At 38.2% G+C, this 17,996-nt stretch overlaps 2 protein-coding genes across 5 annotated transcripts in view; one reads left to right on the top strand and one right to left on the bottom strand.

Annotated features, from left to right (window-relative positions):
• Window positions 1-17,996, top strand: part of LOC135436859 (uncharacterized) — a 31,956-nt gene that overhangs the window by 11,912 nt on the left and 2,048 nt on the right. The window lies entirely within an intron of this gene.
• On the bottom strand, window positions 1,220-16,881 carry hdly (hadley). Of its 4 annotated transcripts, XM_064694491.1 has the most exons (8): window positions 4,535-4,659; window positions 3,959-4,125; window positions 3,802-3,889; window positions 3,377-3,746; window positions 3,084-3,319; window positions 2,970-3,029; window positions 1,655-1,729; window positions 1,220-1,595 (listed from the first exon to the last, which is right to left on the bottom strand). In XM_064694491.1, the coding sequence occupies exons 2-8, from the start codon at window positions 4,085-4,087 to the stop codon at window positions 1,432-1,434; spliced, it is 1,122 nt and encodes a 373-aa protein (XP_064550561.1). In that variant the 5' UTR covers window positions 4,088-4,125; window positions 4,535-4,659; the 3' UTR covers window positions 1,220-1,431. The 4 variants fall into 4 exon arrangements, with proteins under 4 accessions (XP_064550561.1, XP_064550560.1, XP_064550559.1 ...); XM_064694490.1 differs by lacking the exons at window positions 1,220-1,595; window positions 1,655-1,729; window positions 4,535-4,659 and adding exons at window positions 2,301-2,775; window positions 16,844-16,881; XM_064694489.1 differs by lacking the exons at window positions 1,220-1,595; window positions 1,655-1,729; window positions 4,535-4,659 and adding exons at window positions 2,301-2,775; window positions 16,484-16,809.

Here is a 17,996-nt window from a genome sequence, read left to right as displayed (position 1 = left end):
TGTAGGTAGGTAGGTATGTATGCATGTATGTATGTATGTATGTATGTATTAATGTATGTATGTATGTATGTATGTATGTATGTATGTATGTATGTATGTATGTAGGTATGTATGTATGTATGTATGTATGTGTATGTGTATGTGTATGTATGTATGTATGTATGTATGTATATGTATATGTATATGTATATGTATATGTATATGTATATCCATATCTATATCTATATCTATATCTATATCTATATCTATATCTATATCTATATCTATATCTATATCTATATCTATATCTATATCTATATCTATATCTATATCTATATCTATATCTATATCTATATCTATATCTATATCTATATCTATATCTATATCTATATCTATATCTATATCTATATCTATATCTATATCTATATCTATATCTATATCTATATCTATATCTATATCTATATCTATATCTATATCTATATCTATATCTATATCTATATCTATATCTATATCTATATCTATATCTATATCTATATCTATATCTATATCTATATCTATATCTATATCTATATCTATATCTATATCTATATCTATATCTATATCAATATCAATATCAATATCTATATCTATATCTATATCTATATCTATATCTATATCTATAGCTATATCTATGTATATGTATATGTATATGTATATGTATATGTATATGTATATGTATATGTATATGTATATGTATATGTATATGTATATGTATATGTATATGTATATGTATATGTATATGTATATGTATATGTATATGTATATGTATATGTATATGTATATGTATATGTATATGTATATGTATATGTATATGTATATGTATATGTATATGTATATGTATATGTATATGTATATGTATATGTATATGTATATGTATATGTATATGTATATGTATATGTATATGTATATGTATATGTATATGTATATAATATATAATGTTACATAAGGCTCGCGTGCTTCATCAATTTAGAATGATTACCTACATATGTATAGGATAATTGAGGATACCATTTTTACATGAATTTAGACCAAGAATTATGTTGACAGATTTAGTTGCGAAATTGATCTAGTGGTCAAAACATGAACAAAACGCCACGACTTATGAACATCAGTCAGTTAGTCAGGACAAACAGTTTTTTATATAGAGTTATATTTGATTTATATTTGTTAACGGCGAAGTGAATTTAATAATTTTAGCTTAAAGTTTCCAAAATATATAAATACAAATGTACAAATAAGCTGAGCTAGAGTACATTTTAAGCGTGTATATTCTTGAAGGAAAATGCAAAACAAGTCCCTATGCACCATCTTAGTAGCAAGTAGTTGGTGGGCAGTGTCGACTAGATTCCTGTTGTTCCATACAGATGCGGTCAAAGCAAGTGGCGTAATCGGGATACAGACACAGATTTAGCACTAGGAGCACGATGAAACTATTTCCGCGAGGCTTTGCTCGCATTTCTGGCGATGAAAACAATCATAGAGTGAGCCCAGATTCGCGAGTCGGCAGCACAACTGCGCGGCACGATGACAGGCGGTGCCTGTCTGATAGCTGGGCTCCGATGGGTACAGCACGGAATCTGTAGAGTATCAAATGGTTCGGTTTACTTGGCATTCGAGTCGGTTATATTATGCTCACCTTGACGTAGGACAGGCCGTGGCCGTGGCCTTGGCCTGGGCGGACTTGCCTGGACTGAAGGCGTAACAACATTCCCTGCAATTAAAAGGCGCCGACATGTTAACTTTCGTGGCGTGAACGTGAGTGAGTGCATGCATGCATGTGAGCGATTAGCTAGCCAATAAAAATTTAATTAATTTACACTCTACTGACCACTGGGTGCAGCCCTCTGCTATTGTTCATCATGCACTTAATAACAATGACAACAAAAACTCTTAACTCTATGTTGCTCTCATGCTCTAATTAGGGACCACACCACAGACGGTGGGGTAGGTTTTTATTTTATGGTATATATATTTGCAGTCCCTGAGCGTTAGTCAGGAGGGGAGGGGCCTAGAATGAGGATTGAAGGATGCTATAGTAGATGGTTAATTAAGAGATAAGTGCTTAAATTGCTTCAAGGATTGTCGTTTGTGCAATTGTAATTGGGCCAAACATGCATTGGGCATTTTCAAATAAACTTAAACTTAAACCAATTATTGAGTTAATTTAGTTAATTAGCAAACAGGAAGATAGAAATAGTTTGGAAATACCACACCGATAAATACTCAAGGATATCAGAGTATTAAACACACATTATGTCTGCAATGAATCCATTTAGGTCCTGTTTTATGGTGATCAAGAGGATGCTTTATTTTCGATTTTAGACCTAGCTTAAAATAAATTAAAATGATTTCCTGTATAGCTATTAAAATTACATTGAAATTGGGCACACAGCCATACAAAACAATCCGAATACTTTTTGTTAGATTAATGGCCCAGCGCAGACTGCGCCTATTTAGACGATCGCGTTAAGGAGGCTATCGCACGGTCGCGAATGTTGTCGGCACAGGGATTAACACCCCAGAAGGCACCGTGGCAGCCGAACTCCTCAAAGCAGTTGTATCGAATCGTATTGCTTCCCTGCGAACAGCAATTGACAATTGCCCACACGCAGTTGGACACCCGCGGTGTGGTCTGTGCTCCGGGTGAGCTTGTGACCTGCGGCCGTGGCGCCGGTCGACGGGTGGTTGGTGGTGACCATACTTCTGGTCGGCTGGTTGTTGGAGGCCACGATGGAAACTGTATGTCAGGTGTCCGTGCTGTGACGTAACAAGAATGTGAACTGGTCAGCAAAGAGTATGAGATAGAAAGAAGAAGGAAATGCAGATGCAGCGATGGGAAATGATTGACGACCTATCGTTTTGTTAGGAAGCAAAGATACTCTGTTATGTACACTGATGGATGATGGATCGTAAATTAACTAGATAAGTATGATAAGAGAACTCTAGCTTACCTGGGCCACTACTTGGACGTCGCCCTTGACTTGATCCCCAAACTGGCCCAGACTCTGATTCTGTGAATATAGCTTGATTGACATTTCAGCAAATGGATCAAATGGATGACTTACCTTGCACTGGGGGTGACTGAAAATTGTTGCCGTTGTTGCCGCCGGTAGCTGGTCTGGGCTGATCGAAAACCGAGAAGTCCGCATCGTCCGGATTCGAATTGTGAAACAGGCTGTTTTCATTATCATCGCCAAAATCGTCACGGTTGTCAATGCGCATCGGCTTGAGGGAAGGTTTTTGGGTCTGCCAAAACGGAAGTTTTCCCTGATACTTTGGTTTCTTGCCAACAACCGGAATCCTGAAATGAATAATGTGCAGACTAGTAAGACGCCCCAAGTGTGAGTTATAGTATTACCTTTGATAGTGATATTGCGGTTGAATGGGCAGATAGTAGGGTGCTGGTGCTGCCTTTCCATAGTATTCATTCTTATAGGCTTTACGCACATACGGATTGTCAGCCTGGCGACGCTGGCGACTGTGATACTTTTTGGGATACTTCTGTAGTGATTCCTGCTTCAAGGGCTGCACAAGCTGGGCGACCTCATACTTGTCGGCAACAGAGTCATCATCACCCAATATGAGTGGCGTTTCGGGCAGCACATCAAATACGATCTTTTCCTCGACCGCAACCGATTTTGTCGGAGGTCTTAGGTGATGATGCCGAATCCGCTGCTGACCCTTGAACAGCTTTCGATGGTGCACTTTGGTTTCGTTTTTGTTGGGATCTGTGTGGAAATTATTTTTAACTAAATTTCGATAAAAAATGACAGCGCTTCTTACCGTAGTCCTCGCTGACAAAGTCCTCTTTGTACATTACCTCCGGATGATCCTCGTGCATGACACCGTCCACGACCTTCACATGATGAATCTGCAGCAAGGATGCAAATTCAAGTTAAGGATAAAAGGATTCGCATTCTCTATATCCCCCCGCGCTTACCTCCACGTTGTCTGCATCCGGCGGCAAAGCTGCAATGTCACCTTCATTTTCCGCGGCCTGGGCAACAAAAAGCAGAAGAGTCACTAAAAGCACCGGAAGTCCGGCTTTTGACGGTCTCGTTTTGTTCATATCCCCAAAGTTTGTGCTTCCTGTTTGTGGTGTTAGCTCTACAGTGGAGAAGAGAGAGCAAGGATTCATCATTAGTTGGCAAGTTTTATTGGGCAACTCAATCTCAATTAGTTGGCCCACAAGCCTTGCGTAGCAAAAGTTTTGAAACTGTAAATTTTATTTGGCTTTTGGCCAGGCTCAGAGTTTGTTTCGGCCTCAAGGTTTGTTTCAAATTAGACATCAAGTTTAGTGCAATTTTTCTTCGCCTTCGTGCCTTGCGGTTAACTTTTCGATTACTTTTCTCCGACATCTGTTTTGTTTTTCTAATGCTCGGAATTATTGCGGCCCAGACTCGTTGTAGCCCACAAAACTTTGTTTTGGAAAAGACGAAGCACACACTCGCGCTCTAAACTTATTTTCTAACATTCAATAACATTTCTATTACATATATTTATAATGTTCACCCACTTTGAATGTGGACTTCAATTGCGCTTCAAAATGTGCTTCCTATATGGTTCGAATATTATAGGTCGTTTCGCTTCGGTGAACAAATCGATACTGCGCTATTTTAGCCGAAAGCAATTGAATTTAATGAGATCCCAACACAGCTGAAAACAACAGCTGACATAAGTCAATATTTGCTCAAAGATTGCCCCCCCCCCTCCCCCCTCCCGACGCTTTTCAATTGACTTTTCTCGAGAATTTCATGTTTCTCACGATCAGCCTTATGCGAGCTCGCATAGCCCAGTTATTCATGAAAGTAAACAATACTCCTATATGAGTAATTCTCATGAACTTAGAGTTATGCAGAGATAGGTCTGCAAAATAACCCTGATAACCCTGCTAGACGTACATTTGTAGACTCACAACATCTTTGCAATAACGATTAATTTGAACAGACTATATTTTATACTTTTTATGAAGAAAATGTTTATTTTAAGCGACTATTATCAATGTGAAGACCAAGATGGTGACTAAGAGAATTGTGGTGCATATATTCCCTTTGGGAGATTCTAGAACTTTGACTAAGAGTTAAAGTTGAGTCATATGTTGCTTATTATTCTTATCAGCCTAACAAATATTGCTGACGTGCATAGTTAAATGCAAACATTGCTTCGTATTGCAAATGGCACACACTGTGGGAAATGCGTACACATTTTTTGGTTTATTGCCAAAAAGTTAATTAAAATTTGAACATTTATTTTTGGCATGGGAAAAATGACTTTTTTCTTAGAATCAACCGAAAAGCCAATAACAAAACAAATATGAGCGAATTTCGTGTACCCATTGAAAATGGGTAAAAAAGGGTATTATGTTTTTGTGCAAATGTATGTAACAGGCAGAAGGAAGCATCTCCGACCCCATAAAGTATATAAATTCTTGATCAGCATCAACAGCCGAGTCGATCTAGCCATGTCCGTCTGCCCGTCCGTCCGTATGTATAAACGCAAGGATCTCAGAACCTATAAGAGCTAGAGATTTGAAATTTTGGTTTTAGATCCTCCTAGTGCCCGCGCAGATCGAGTTTGTTTCCGATAACTTGCCCCGTTTCCAAGAAATCGATAAAAATCGATATCGAAATCCTGTTTTTTGAGCAAATCTCGTAAATAATATGAGCTAGAGTCACCAAACTTGACATGTAGCTTCTAGAATAGTATATACATATCAAGTATTTTTCATTTTATAGCTATCGCCTGTTGGAAGAAGAGGGTTCAGGGTATCCCCTAGTCGGGAGCTTCCGACTAGAACCTCTTACTTGTTCTGACTGTTTGGTTACTAGGCATAAAATAAAGCTGTCTCAGCTGGAAGCTGACTACAGGACTACAGCAAGGACGACAGCCAATTACCTTAATAAAGCATTTAATTTCAAAGCGTGAATCTATTGCAGTTATGTGAGCCTTAGGAAATATTAATTGAGCGCAAATGGAGCTGTGCAGATAGAAAGGCAAGCCTTACAAATTGCTATATACATATATTGGAGAGACTGGGCAATAAAATGATATATGCTGTCATAAATGTGCAGCCAATAAAACGGAGTAAAATATTTGCAAAAATCTATTTTTCGGCTGCCATTGGAATATTTGTCTATTGCAATTAGAACATTAACGAAGTGTAGTAAAATATTTAATTTTGAATTGTTTACACGTTATTAAAACCATCACATTTTGCCGTAAGCGGCACTCATTTCGGGCCAAACCAAACAATACATTTTCATTTCAGATATGTTGGCCACAAAATTCGCGAAATATTTTTAGGCAAATGTGGTTATTTGCATAGGTGCGCGTGTGCGTGCAGGTGTGCATATATTAGAGGTATATATAAAGTGTATATTCGTATGTGTGCTAGATAAAGCCAAAAATGATGGAGCGTTGGGCAAAGGCTGAAAAATTTTTGATTGAAGTAGAGCATTAGCACGAAAATAAATAAAAACAAGTTAGAGGTTCTAGTCGGGTGCTCCCGACTAGGGGATACCCTGAACCCTCTTCTTCCAACAGGCGATATCTATAAATAGAAGGATACTTGATATATATAAACTATTCTAGAAGCTACATGTCAAGTTTGGCGACTCTAGCTCATATTATTTACGAGATTTGCTCAAAAAAAGGATTTCTATATCGATATTTTTATCGATTACTTGGAAACGGGGCAAGTTATCGAATATCGGAAACAAACTCGATCTGCGCGGGCAGACCTACAGCTAAAATTTCAAGTCTCTAGCGCTGATCAAGAATATATATACACTTTATGGGGTCGGATATGCTTCCTTTTGCACAAATACATTATACCCTTTTTACCCATTTTTAATGGGTTCAGTGTATACAAAATATCAAGTATTAAATTAATCTAAAATCTAACATGCTTTGCTATAAATTCAAGCAAGCTTAATAATTTATAACACAATTTCATCATTATTGCAAATTTGCTATTTCGATTTGACATGTTATCAACAACAAATGGAATTGACATTAATTTTGAATTTCCACACAGAATTAAGCTTAATTGCGCTGCAAATTTATCCCTTTTTTGTGATTTTATTTTATTTACATGTGAAATAAAATATACAACAAGACATAAATAAAATAATGACCTAATTTTTAGAATTTAATCGAATTTGGGGGATATTTTATATTAATAAATGCGTTGAATAATATCAAATTCAAGGAATATTTTTAAATAAACTACTCAAATTTCGCAGACCAAACTATTAATTACTATTTATTTAATTATTCAATATTTATTTGTATTATTTGCATAGCAATATTTACTGGTTTAAGTTGATGCAAGGACTTTTAATGTGGCGAGCCACAAATCGAATTAATAATCGAGCATGATTTATATACAGAACACATGAGGGGCTAATAAATGACGTACATTGGCCACTTAAGTAATTGTTTATCTAGTAAAGTGAGGAGCACTCAATTGGATGGCCAAATGGGTAGCCAACCGAACAGCCATGTGTGGATGTGGCTTGGCGATCCGCTGGGCAATGGACCGACCGACCTGGCCACATGACCTTCTCGGCAAATTGTATTTTTCTAAGCAGGCGATAAAGTTTTCACAAAAGCAACAAACGAACACATTCTGCTGGCCGACTAATCCCGTCAGCCGTTTCTCATAATGTAGCCATTTAGCTGGCAAACTCGTCATATGCCTCGAAAAAACGGCTAAGGGCCGAGTCAGTGAAGCGTGTCCAAGCCAGGTGGCCTGGCCAGGACGAGGGCGCAAATTGGACTGCTTACGTGAGCCGGGCTCTCAAAGAGCCAGAGCTGCTCTGAATGACCAGTCGACTGGCGACTGTGAGCTGGACTCCTCCTGTTGGCCGGGACAGTACTTGCGAATCGGGCGGACTTTACGTGACACTTTACTCGGTACTCAACGCGGCGGGAAGTCAATATAGTCAGCGGAAATGTCGATCTCGGCAGAGACAGCAGCAGCTGATAAATGGAATATGCAGCATTTCTAGGAAACGCAAAAAGACCAACAGAAAGTGACTAAAAGCAAACAGAAGAGTCGAAATAAAGATGCAGCGAGGTAAGAGTAAAAAAGAAAACAATATGTATGAAATACATGACGAGCTCATGATATTGTTTCGGGCAGAGTATTCTAGCTTCGGTCTGCAGGCGAACACAAAAGTGTTTAAATTATGCACGCTTTTTTTTCAGTGCTGTTTGTTCTCTCCATATATTTATTCGCCAAATAGAAGCGTCTAAATAAAGATGCAGCGAGGTAAGGGTATACATATATTCGTCTAAATAAAGATGCCGAGAGGTAAGAGTATATACAGGCTTTATTTAAAAAATGCGCAATAACTCGGGATGACGCAGCTAATGAAAACCAAAGGCAGTGGCATGCAACAAAATGTAATTTTAAATACTGTGATTCCTTGGACTAAGCTCATTTGTTTACAGGTACAGGTATACACAGGTACACACAGGTGCTGTCAGTGTCAGTGCGTTGGCCAAAACGGGCGTGACAAGGATTTGAATACCGTTTCCATATTAAGTGGCTTACAATGCCAGGCTATAGTAGAGGCAGTGGCAACTTCTGAAAGTCCTTCCGTGTTTGTTCCGTTCCATTCATGTGTCAACGTGTCGACATGTCGACATGTCGACATACTCTCACGTGCAGAAGTTACACCTGGTTGCAACAGCATGCAAATTGTATTTAAATGGATTTTTGATAGCCAAGCTCTAATTAAGAGTTTTTTCTAATTCAGAGTTTTTCGGTTTCTGTTGTAATTAATGTGCTTTTGGCCCGAATGCGGCCGCATTATTGCGATTTGTTTGTTCCATGGTGCGTATACGCAATATGAACGATGACATCCATTGCCTTGGAATGCCATCCATTGCCTTGGAATGCGGCCAGCTGCTGTCAGTTTTTTTCGCATGAGTTTCTTTGTATTGCAGTTTTTTCCATTTCTTTTTCATAAATGTATACACAGTATCTGCATATGCTTCCAAACGTTGGGATATATACAATTTGCTATGACGTTTGCCCACAAAAGTTTTGGTACAACAAGAGGGTTAAGAAATAAAACACATCATGAGCTCATGATATTGTTTCGGCCAGAGTATTCTAGCTTCGGTCTGCAGGCTTTTTGTGTTTAAATTATGCACGCTGCCTTTTTTTGTTTTCAGTGCTGTTTGTTCTCTCTTGTTGCTTGGGCTGCGCGGATCTGGCTGGGAGCTTCGGCCGCGGGCCAAACACTGCCAACTTTTCTTATTATTGTTGAGAATGAAACACACACACACACACACACACACACAGACAGAAAAACTTTACTTTGTGCTCGTAAAATGGGCCAAACGTAAAACAATACAAAAGCAAATGCTCAACTGTTTTACTGTGGTCTGTCTGAATAGTGAATAATAATAATCTGTATCTGTATCAATCTGCTGGCATACAAAATGAATGCATCTCTAGAGTCAAGAAACTTTCAATCTCATGCTTATTTCGGCTGACTTTCAGTTTTGGGGATCTCCTGCTAACGTACAGGAGATTAAAATAGGTGCAAGAGGAAGAGTTTTGCACGTAGTTCAAATTTTCATTTGGGTACAGACAAATAAAATGAATGGGGACAACAGTAAAACAAGCAGCAACAAATGCAATAACAAGTGGCAAGTGCAAGTGGCAAGTTGCAAGTTGCAAGTTGCAAGTGGCAAGTGGCAAGTGGCAGCTGCAGCTGTTGCTGTTGCTGTTACAAGTGGCTGGCAAAGTTTCTGCGTACTTTGTGACAGGACAGAGGCTGCCACAAATACCACTTGGCCAGATCTGCAGTTCTAATTGCCAAAGTTGCCCCAAAAGGCCAAAAAGCCAGGAGACGAGCTACCAAATTATATGCACTCAGCGTCGTCGCACAAGATGCAAATTTTGAAATATGTAGCAAAAGAAAAACAAGTAAGAGGTTTTAGTCGGGAGCTTCCGACTAGGGAATACCCTGAAGCCTCTTCTTTCAACAGACGATAGGTATAAAATGAAAAATACTTGATATATATATACTATTCTAGAAGCTACATGTCAAGTTTGGCGACTCTAGCTCTTATAATTTACGAGATTTGCTCAAAAAAGAGAATTTCGATATCGATTTTGATCGATTACATGGAAACGGGGCAAGTTATCGAATATCGGAAATAAACTCGATCTGCGCGGGCACTAGGAGGACCTACAGCTAAAATTTCAAGTCTCTAGCTCTTTTAGGTTTCGAGATCCTTGCGTTTATCCAGACGGACAGAAGGACAGACGGACGGACGGACGGACATGGCTTTATGGGGTCGGAGATGATTCCTTCTGCCTGTTACATACATTTGCACAAATACAATATACTCTTTTTACACATTTTCAATGGGTTCAGGGTATTATAAATAAGTTCACAGAGACTTGGGCTAGTCAGAGCGGCCAGTTTATAGGGGCCACATAATATTTATTAGTTTGTGGATTAGCCAAGCAATCTGTCCGCTTAACACAGGCCCTGCGAAGCCAAAGAAGATTTTATGTATATCTAAGACAGACAATTGGCCTAATAGTCATGTTGACGCCAAGGGCGAACAGCTGTCCATTTGTTGCCCGGCTGAGATCCTTACCCTCCTTTTCCCCCCCTTTTGGAAGATGGCCGAAAAGCGGCTTTTTGTTCGCTTTTTGTGCTTTTGGCTTGTTGCTGAGCAGCTTAACGGCCATCAAATGGCCATTTTCATTTTGTGCTGCTTTGCATTTGTTGCTCGACGAGTCAAATTAATACCATGCCGTATCCTGTGGCTGGAATTGGGGCTGCGGCTGGGATTGGGATTGGGGCTGCGGCTGGGGCTGAGCGACGCACAATTGACAGCTAAATTGTCTGTCAATTTGTCTCGTTCTCTTCTCGCTCTACGTGTCTCTGTTTGATTCTGTGTGTGTTTTCTGGTTGTTTAGTTTGCACTAGTTGACAGCTGGTTGTCGGAGCTCCTGTTGTTGTTGTTGTTGTTGTTGTTGTCCTTGGTGCGCCAATATGTTATTAGCAAAGAACTCTTGTTGCTTTTGTAATTATTGTCTGTCTATCGATGTGGTTATTGCCACATCAGGCCGCCTCTCTGTCAATGTGCGTATCCACTTGGTTATTGTTACTTTATCAAGAGTTCAAATTGGGCCACAGCAACGCAGAGAAAGCCCATTTCTCTCATTTGGGAGCTCCACTGTAGCTGGCCTGGCCTCATCTGTAGCTCTAACAAGTGCCTGTGGGTTCTGTTCCCTTTTGTTTGCCTCTCATTTATTTGTGCTAGCAAGAATCCACGACTGTCAACATCTGTCGGTGTTTTTGTTTCTTGCTTAAATAATGCAAAATGCTGGCATGAAATGACGGCGACGAAAGTGACTTAAAGTTTTTAATGAAAATGCGGAACTTACCACATTCTGGCAAGCACCGCATGCCCCGCAGTTCCCTAGAGTCTCATTCAAGGACACTTTCATCAAATATTAAGAGGCGCTAAAGCCTTGGTCCAGAGAGCGCATTAATTTTTCAGAAACCGCGCACTCCATTGAATTTAATGTAACTTCTGTACTACAAAGTTTCTCAAGAGTTGCAAAAATTTATCTCATTTAGCGCAGCGATTGAATTAAGAATGTGCATGTTGCGCATACGTCCCATAGGCCAAATCTGGAGGCTTGACGGGTTTAAGTTGATATGTTGACGGATTTCATATAAATATGAAGCTAGATATCCAAGACAAATAACTTAAATATTATGTAATACATTTAACATATAACTAGTTATCCCACTTATTTAAACTATATTAGTTTAAGTCAAACGAAAGCCCTTTTTTGAAAAACCCTTGAGCTGTTCTCGTTTCACACTCAATGTACTTCCATAAATATTTACACAACTTGGGCGTTTTTTTCTAGAATCCCACGCTCTATTTAATCAGTTGGTTGTCGGTTGGGGCTTTTAATATGACTAATCCGCGATATTGTCACCTTCATGCTACAACATTTTCGCACATTTATTACAGAGTTCGTATCGTTACCTCCCACGAGAACCTGATCTGCAAATAAATCATCAAGCCATAAATCCATAAATGCTGCGGGTCACGACTGCAGTTTGCATTTTGTCACCGTCGATTTAACCCAATCTCAATGCATGGGCACGGCGCACGAATTCAATAAATCAAACACGTGCCGAAACTGTGACACGCCAATGATTGACACGCCCCTCCAGGGGCCTCCTCGCCCCCATTTAGAGGCGTGTCCGACTGTCAACCTGCTGTTACCAAAATGCGGTCAATTAGTGTAACAAAGGGCTTTAGCCCGAACTAATTAAAACGCGCTGAGCAAACATTTTGCCAGACGAACAAATATCAAAGGGGGAAAAGCACGTGCGACTAGGATTTGTGAGGCGTCGTCACATTCGTGCGCTTATTTAGTTTCCTGATTAATGGGCAAGAAGACTTAATGTTCCTCCTCGCATACCAAGCCGTTCTCGGGGGGGATAAAATTCTCAGCAACATATTGTGAAGAAGACTGAACAAGTAAGAGGTTCTAGTCGGGAGCTCCCGACTAGGGGATACCCTGAACCCGACAGGCGATAGGCATAAAATGAAAAATACTTAATATATATATACTATTCTAGAAGCTACATGTCAAGTTTGGTGACTCTAGCTCATATTATTTACGAGATTTGCTCAAAAAACAGGATTTCGATATCGATTTTTATCGATTACTTGGAAACGGGGCAAGTTATCGAATATCGGATCTGCGCGGGCACTAGGAGAACCTTCAGCTAAAATTTCAAGACTCCAGCTCTTATAGGTTCTGAAATCCTTGCGTTCATACATATGGACGGACGGACCTTCTGCCTGTTACATACATTTGCACAAATACATAATACCCTTTTTACCCATTTTCAATAGGTTCAGGGTAAAATAACGAACACGTTTCCAGGCAACATGATAACTTATGCCAAATTGGCTTTTAATAAATCGAAAAGTGAGAACTTTTGTCATTCCACAACAATTTAATTCCCGCTTCTTTCTCGCTTAAGTTAAGCCCCTTGACTATTTGCCTGGCATTACCTCATGTCTTATGATCTCATGTTGGCGATGGTAATTTCCGTTTCTTTGTGCATTGGCCGTGACCAAAGCTGCGATCCCAATTAAGTCGAAAGATACCCTGAAACCATGCAAACTAAAGCTTCAACTTTGGCAAATGGATATCGGATGTAGTATATTTTGATCATTCCTTTTAATGCCTCTTTATAGCTCATTTGGGGTGTCAGAAGAATAATTATTCATGTACTTATCGTAGACGCCCAGATACACAGCTTAATTACACACATTTCGTTAAATAAATACGTGTGCACATAGAAGACGGCAATTAGTTTTGCAATTTAATTTGGTGGGATAGAAAACAATTTTCACATCGATTGGAATTTCAGCGATTCAATCGCCTGACATGCGGAGCAATCGATTTGGGATTTTAATTAAAGGAATTTGTTTAGATGCACTTATTTAAAGTGCAATCGACTGTTCATGACATCAGCTGCATATATGCATATATATGTACACAAATGAGCAATGAAAGAAGTAGCTCATCGATAATAATATTATAATACTAGATCGGACTGGTTTTACCAGCTGCTCAACAGGAGAAGCAGAAGCATATAATATAAGTTCTACTTAATATTTATTTTATTACACCTTAATGGGATCAAAATAGTTATGATTTTTTGTAGTATCAGTTGGTTAATCATTATTATCATTATTCATTGACCCATTCAATATTATTCAAGACAACTTTGACAACGTCATTGAATTTTCCAATGATGAATTATCATCGGTGGCTTTTAAAGTAATTTCCCACAATTAAAATGAAATCTATCTATTTAAAGATTTAATGCCGCTCAAGTGCGGTTTATTAGGGGGCGTGTTTCTGTTCTTGCTAATTAGCTTTGAATGTTAACTCCTGCCCTAATCATATGACACGTTTCTGTGGTTTGCTGACAAATTAATGTGAAAGTTAATGTTTCATGTTTGTTTTCGAACAATTTAATATATGCAATTAAATAGTAATGTATCGGTAGCATAAAGCTCATTCATTCATTAGAGTATGCATTCATTGGCAGGCACGCCCCTTTATGTTAATCAGTCTGTTTGTAATGAATGTCTCATAGTTAAATGATGAATAATTCGTAAAAACCCAATTCCATCACATTCCACAAAAAACAAAAAAAAAATTGCGTCAGTGTGGGAAATAATTTCCTTTGAAATACTTTACCCACAAACAAAAAAACAACAACTGCTAATAAAAATTAACAAAAAATGAAAAACGCGTAAATTAAAAGTAAACAAAGAAGAAAAATGTAAACTCACAGAAATATGTACATGCAAAATCGCAGCAAAACAGATACAATTTCAGCATAATATAGAAAAGATTGAACTTGAAATAACAACAAAACACACAAAATTCAGCATAACATAATTAATATTGAATTTTGGGCCAATTAAAACTCAAATGTATACCGAATAATTTAAATGTACACGATTCCTACTGCCGAATTCACGGATTTTAAATAATTTTGATTTATATACACATGCAGAACGTTTAAAAAATTCCCTCCCGACTAAATGTATTTTTGAAATACTCACAATACTGCATGCAGTCGAACACAAAATGTGACTGAACACTGAGCGGAGACCAAGTGCTTGAAGAACTGGAGACACGTTTCGTTTGAGGTTATTGTTGTACGAGTTACTCAAGTATGAGCATATTTCAATATGTTTGTGGCTACACGCACACACACTCACACACGTGCGTATGCGTGTATGTATGAGTGTGCCCTTCAAGCTATAGCTGCGGCTGGTGGCAAGACAACAAAAACTGTTCATACAATGCTCTTTTTTTTCTCCTTTTTTGTTTGTGTGTTTGTGTTTTGCCAAATTAGCAACAACCGGTTTACACTGGTTGTCGTCCGGGGTAGCAAGGGCATCGGGGAGTGGTACCAACACACAAGCTAAAGGTAAACAAAAGCCGCTTTTGCTCATTAGTCGCAGTCGCTCGAACTCGCGACCAACTCGCGAATAGAGTGCCGCTGTCAAACATTTGCCGTACCTCATATCAGCTTAACTTATGGGAGTGGGGAGCCAAGCTACTTGGGTGCAGGCAGGTTGGCAATTATTTGAGCGTCAACAAGGTCGTGAGAGCAACATGTCACAGAGAGAGGGAGAGCGAAAAAGAATGAGAAGAGACAGAGAGAGGCAAAAAAGCGACTGATACTTCGCGTTATTTGTACCGCAAGACAAACCAACAAGTGGAGAGTTATAATATTCGAGCCCATGTACACTGCACGTTCATACACATGTATGTGCGTAGGTACATACATATATTCAAATTCAGATGATGCATATTTGCACGTGCGATCGGATTGAATTAGACTGACGAGTGAAGCTGTAGTTTCGCTGTTATCTGCTGCTGCTGCTGCTGTTGAGTGCTGAATCTGTCTGTCTGGCTCTGGGACTGGTCTACATTCGCACGAAACAAGTTTAGCAGGCGACACCTGTTTCCATGGGTTTTATCGATAATAACATTCATAGTATGTGCATTTTTGATTTGTTGAATCGAAAAATGCGCCTTACGCTCCAGTTGCCTGGCCACCTTAGAATAGACCAATATTTGGCACCCTCAAAATTCACAGTTCAACAAGTAACCTATTGAAAACGGTTAAGATTATTATTATAGGATAAGTCAGCGTCTGCGGGAGATGCTTGAGAATTTCTGGTTACGTCAGCTCTTGCGAAAAGTGACGATTCATATTTTGTTTGACGTCAGTACTAAGAGTCGAGGATTTCAATATAATTATATAAATAATATAATATAAATAAATATCCCTTTAGCAAAAACCAGTATTAAGCAACAATGGAATGTTGATTTTTTGAGAAATCAAGCACATTTTGCATTTTATTTGATCAAATTTGACTATTAAAATAAACACATTAAAGTCAACTGGTTCTTTATATATTTTTTAAAAACTGGTGTGTTAAACGTTGGCAAAAAGTGATCTAACTTTATTTATTTATTTTTTTTTTTAAATATAGACTATCTTTTATTTCTGATGTACATATATTATTACGCATCGCTAGCGAAAAGCTTAATAAATAACATATGAAAAAAAAAAGTTGTAAAAATAATGTTGAATATGCAAATCAGCAAAAATCGTGCGCTTGCAATACAATCACGTATTAATTGCAGTTTTTAGCTTTAATGTGGAAACTTTGTGGCATACTTTAAGAGCGAAAAACAAATATGAAGTCAATATAATCAGCGGAGCATAAGGCCAACCTGTCGAGGACGGCAAAAAATAATGTAATTAATGTAAATGATTGATAATTTACATTTAAATCACAGCTATTCGCTTGAGAACTTACAAATAACATTCTGTAAACTAATCAATCTTACCTTGATTGGCTACGTTGAAATCTGCGGCGAATGTGGAACGTTCTTCGTACTTTTACACCTTTCTTTTAGGTTCTCTCTGCTGTATCAGATAAGTTGTTCAATATTTACTTAAGCCGTCTCATAACATTTTTCAATTATAAATTATTTTTGTCGCAATTAAACTCAATCAAGCGCCCGATCGTTGACTCTCAGATATGTCTCGTATTCGTTATATGCTTGAGTTTTACTCTATGCAAAAATATATTTGTATATACATATATGTATATGTATGTGAGTGTATTTATATATGTAGGTTTTCTCTGCTGTTTGCTTATGCTGTATTTGTGCCCCGTTGTCTTATTCGATTCGTTTTGCGCTCACTTGTTTCGTTCTGACGGTCGTGTGCTGGCGGTCGGATATATTGCCAAAGACTGAAAATATCTCCCTCGCGTAAGAACTTATAATTACGCTCGTAGCCCAGTTGCCATTCGATCGTGAGAGCATCGAGAGAGAGAGAGAGAGAGCGCAAATTGTTCCCAAGAGACTGGCACAATATGCTGTGGCATTTTTAATGGTTATAATCCTCCTTAATCATACTTAGAAATGTTTTTTTTTCCCTCGAGCTTTTGTTTCGTTTACTTAATCAAACCTTACGTTTGGGTCCAATGGTCAGGTTATTATTTACGTCACATCGATCGTCATTATCAAAACAATCATACTTTTGTTTGCAATGAGTTGCACTTGTGGGAGCCCAGCAATGCAGACTGTATGACTAATGCTTGTTGTCTTGCAACGTGATGCACGCGACGAAGTAAAATATTAAAAACATGCATATAAATCATTAGCTATTCCTGTTAGAAGCTTTAGAAATCAGTTTAACATAAAAAGGCTATGTTATTAGGTTCATATAACATTTATCTAGAACCTATTCGTCTAATGTACCCTGAAACAAACGTGCAACGTTTTTCGGCGCCATGGCTAATTAATGCCATAAAATATGTCACGTTTTGCGTGCATATGAATAAATTCGCATTTACGATGTGGCTATTAATGCTAATTGCCCCTTACAAATTTTTATGATTTACAATCGCATCTAAACTGATCTATTCAAGAAAATATACTTCAGATAAGGAATTTACGTATCACAAAAAACGCCTCTTGCATAATACATTACTCTATTCTTTTTGAATAATTTTATGTATTTATCATGTACTCCTAGTCAATGTCAATGTTCTCAAAAGGCTAGCAGCAAGACTAATTTTATCACTTATCACTAACTTAATCAATATTAAAGACTTTTTCAGAAAAATATCATAATATAAATGTATATTGCATTCAAAAATAACTTAAACAAAACTTTTCAGTAATTTACTCTTGTTAATCAGAATGCAATCATATACAAAATACAACATTTAGCCCAACAAAAATAAACGGCATGTTTAATGCGTATACCATATTAAAACAAAAAACTTTGTAAACCTAACAAAGCGCACGCTAGGAAGAAATTGATCATTGACGGCTTTGGTGAAGCGCG

This window comes from Drosophila montana, unplaced genomic scaffold (assembly GCF_035044405.1).
Source record: "Drosophila montana isolate Dmon_TW-CO22-7 unplaced genomic scaffold, ASM3504440v1 contig_3733_1, whole genome shotgun sequence".
NCBI lineage: Eukaryota > Metazoa > Arthropoda > Insecta > Diptera > Drosophilidae > Drosophila > Drosophila montana.
Note: the sequence above shows the minus strand (reverse complement) of the source record. Positions and strands in the feature narration are given on the sequence as shown.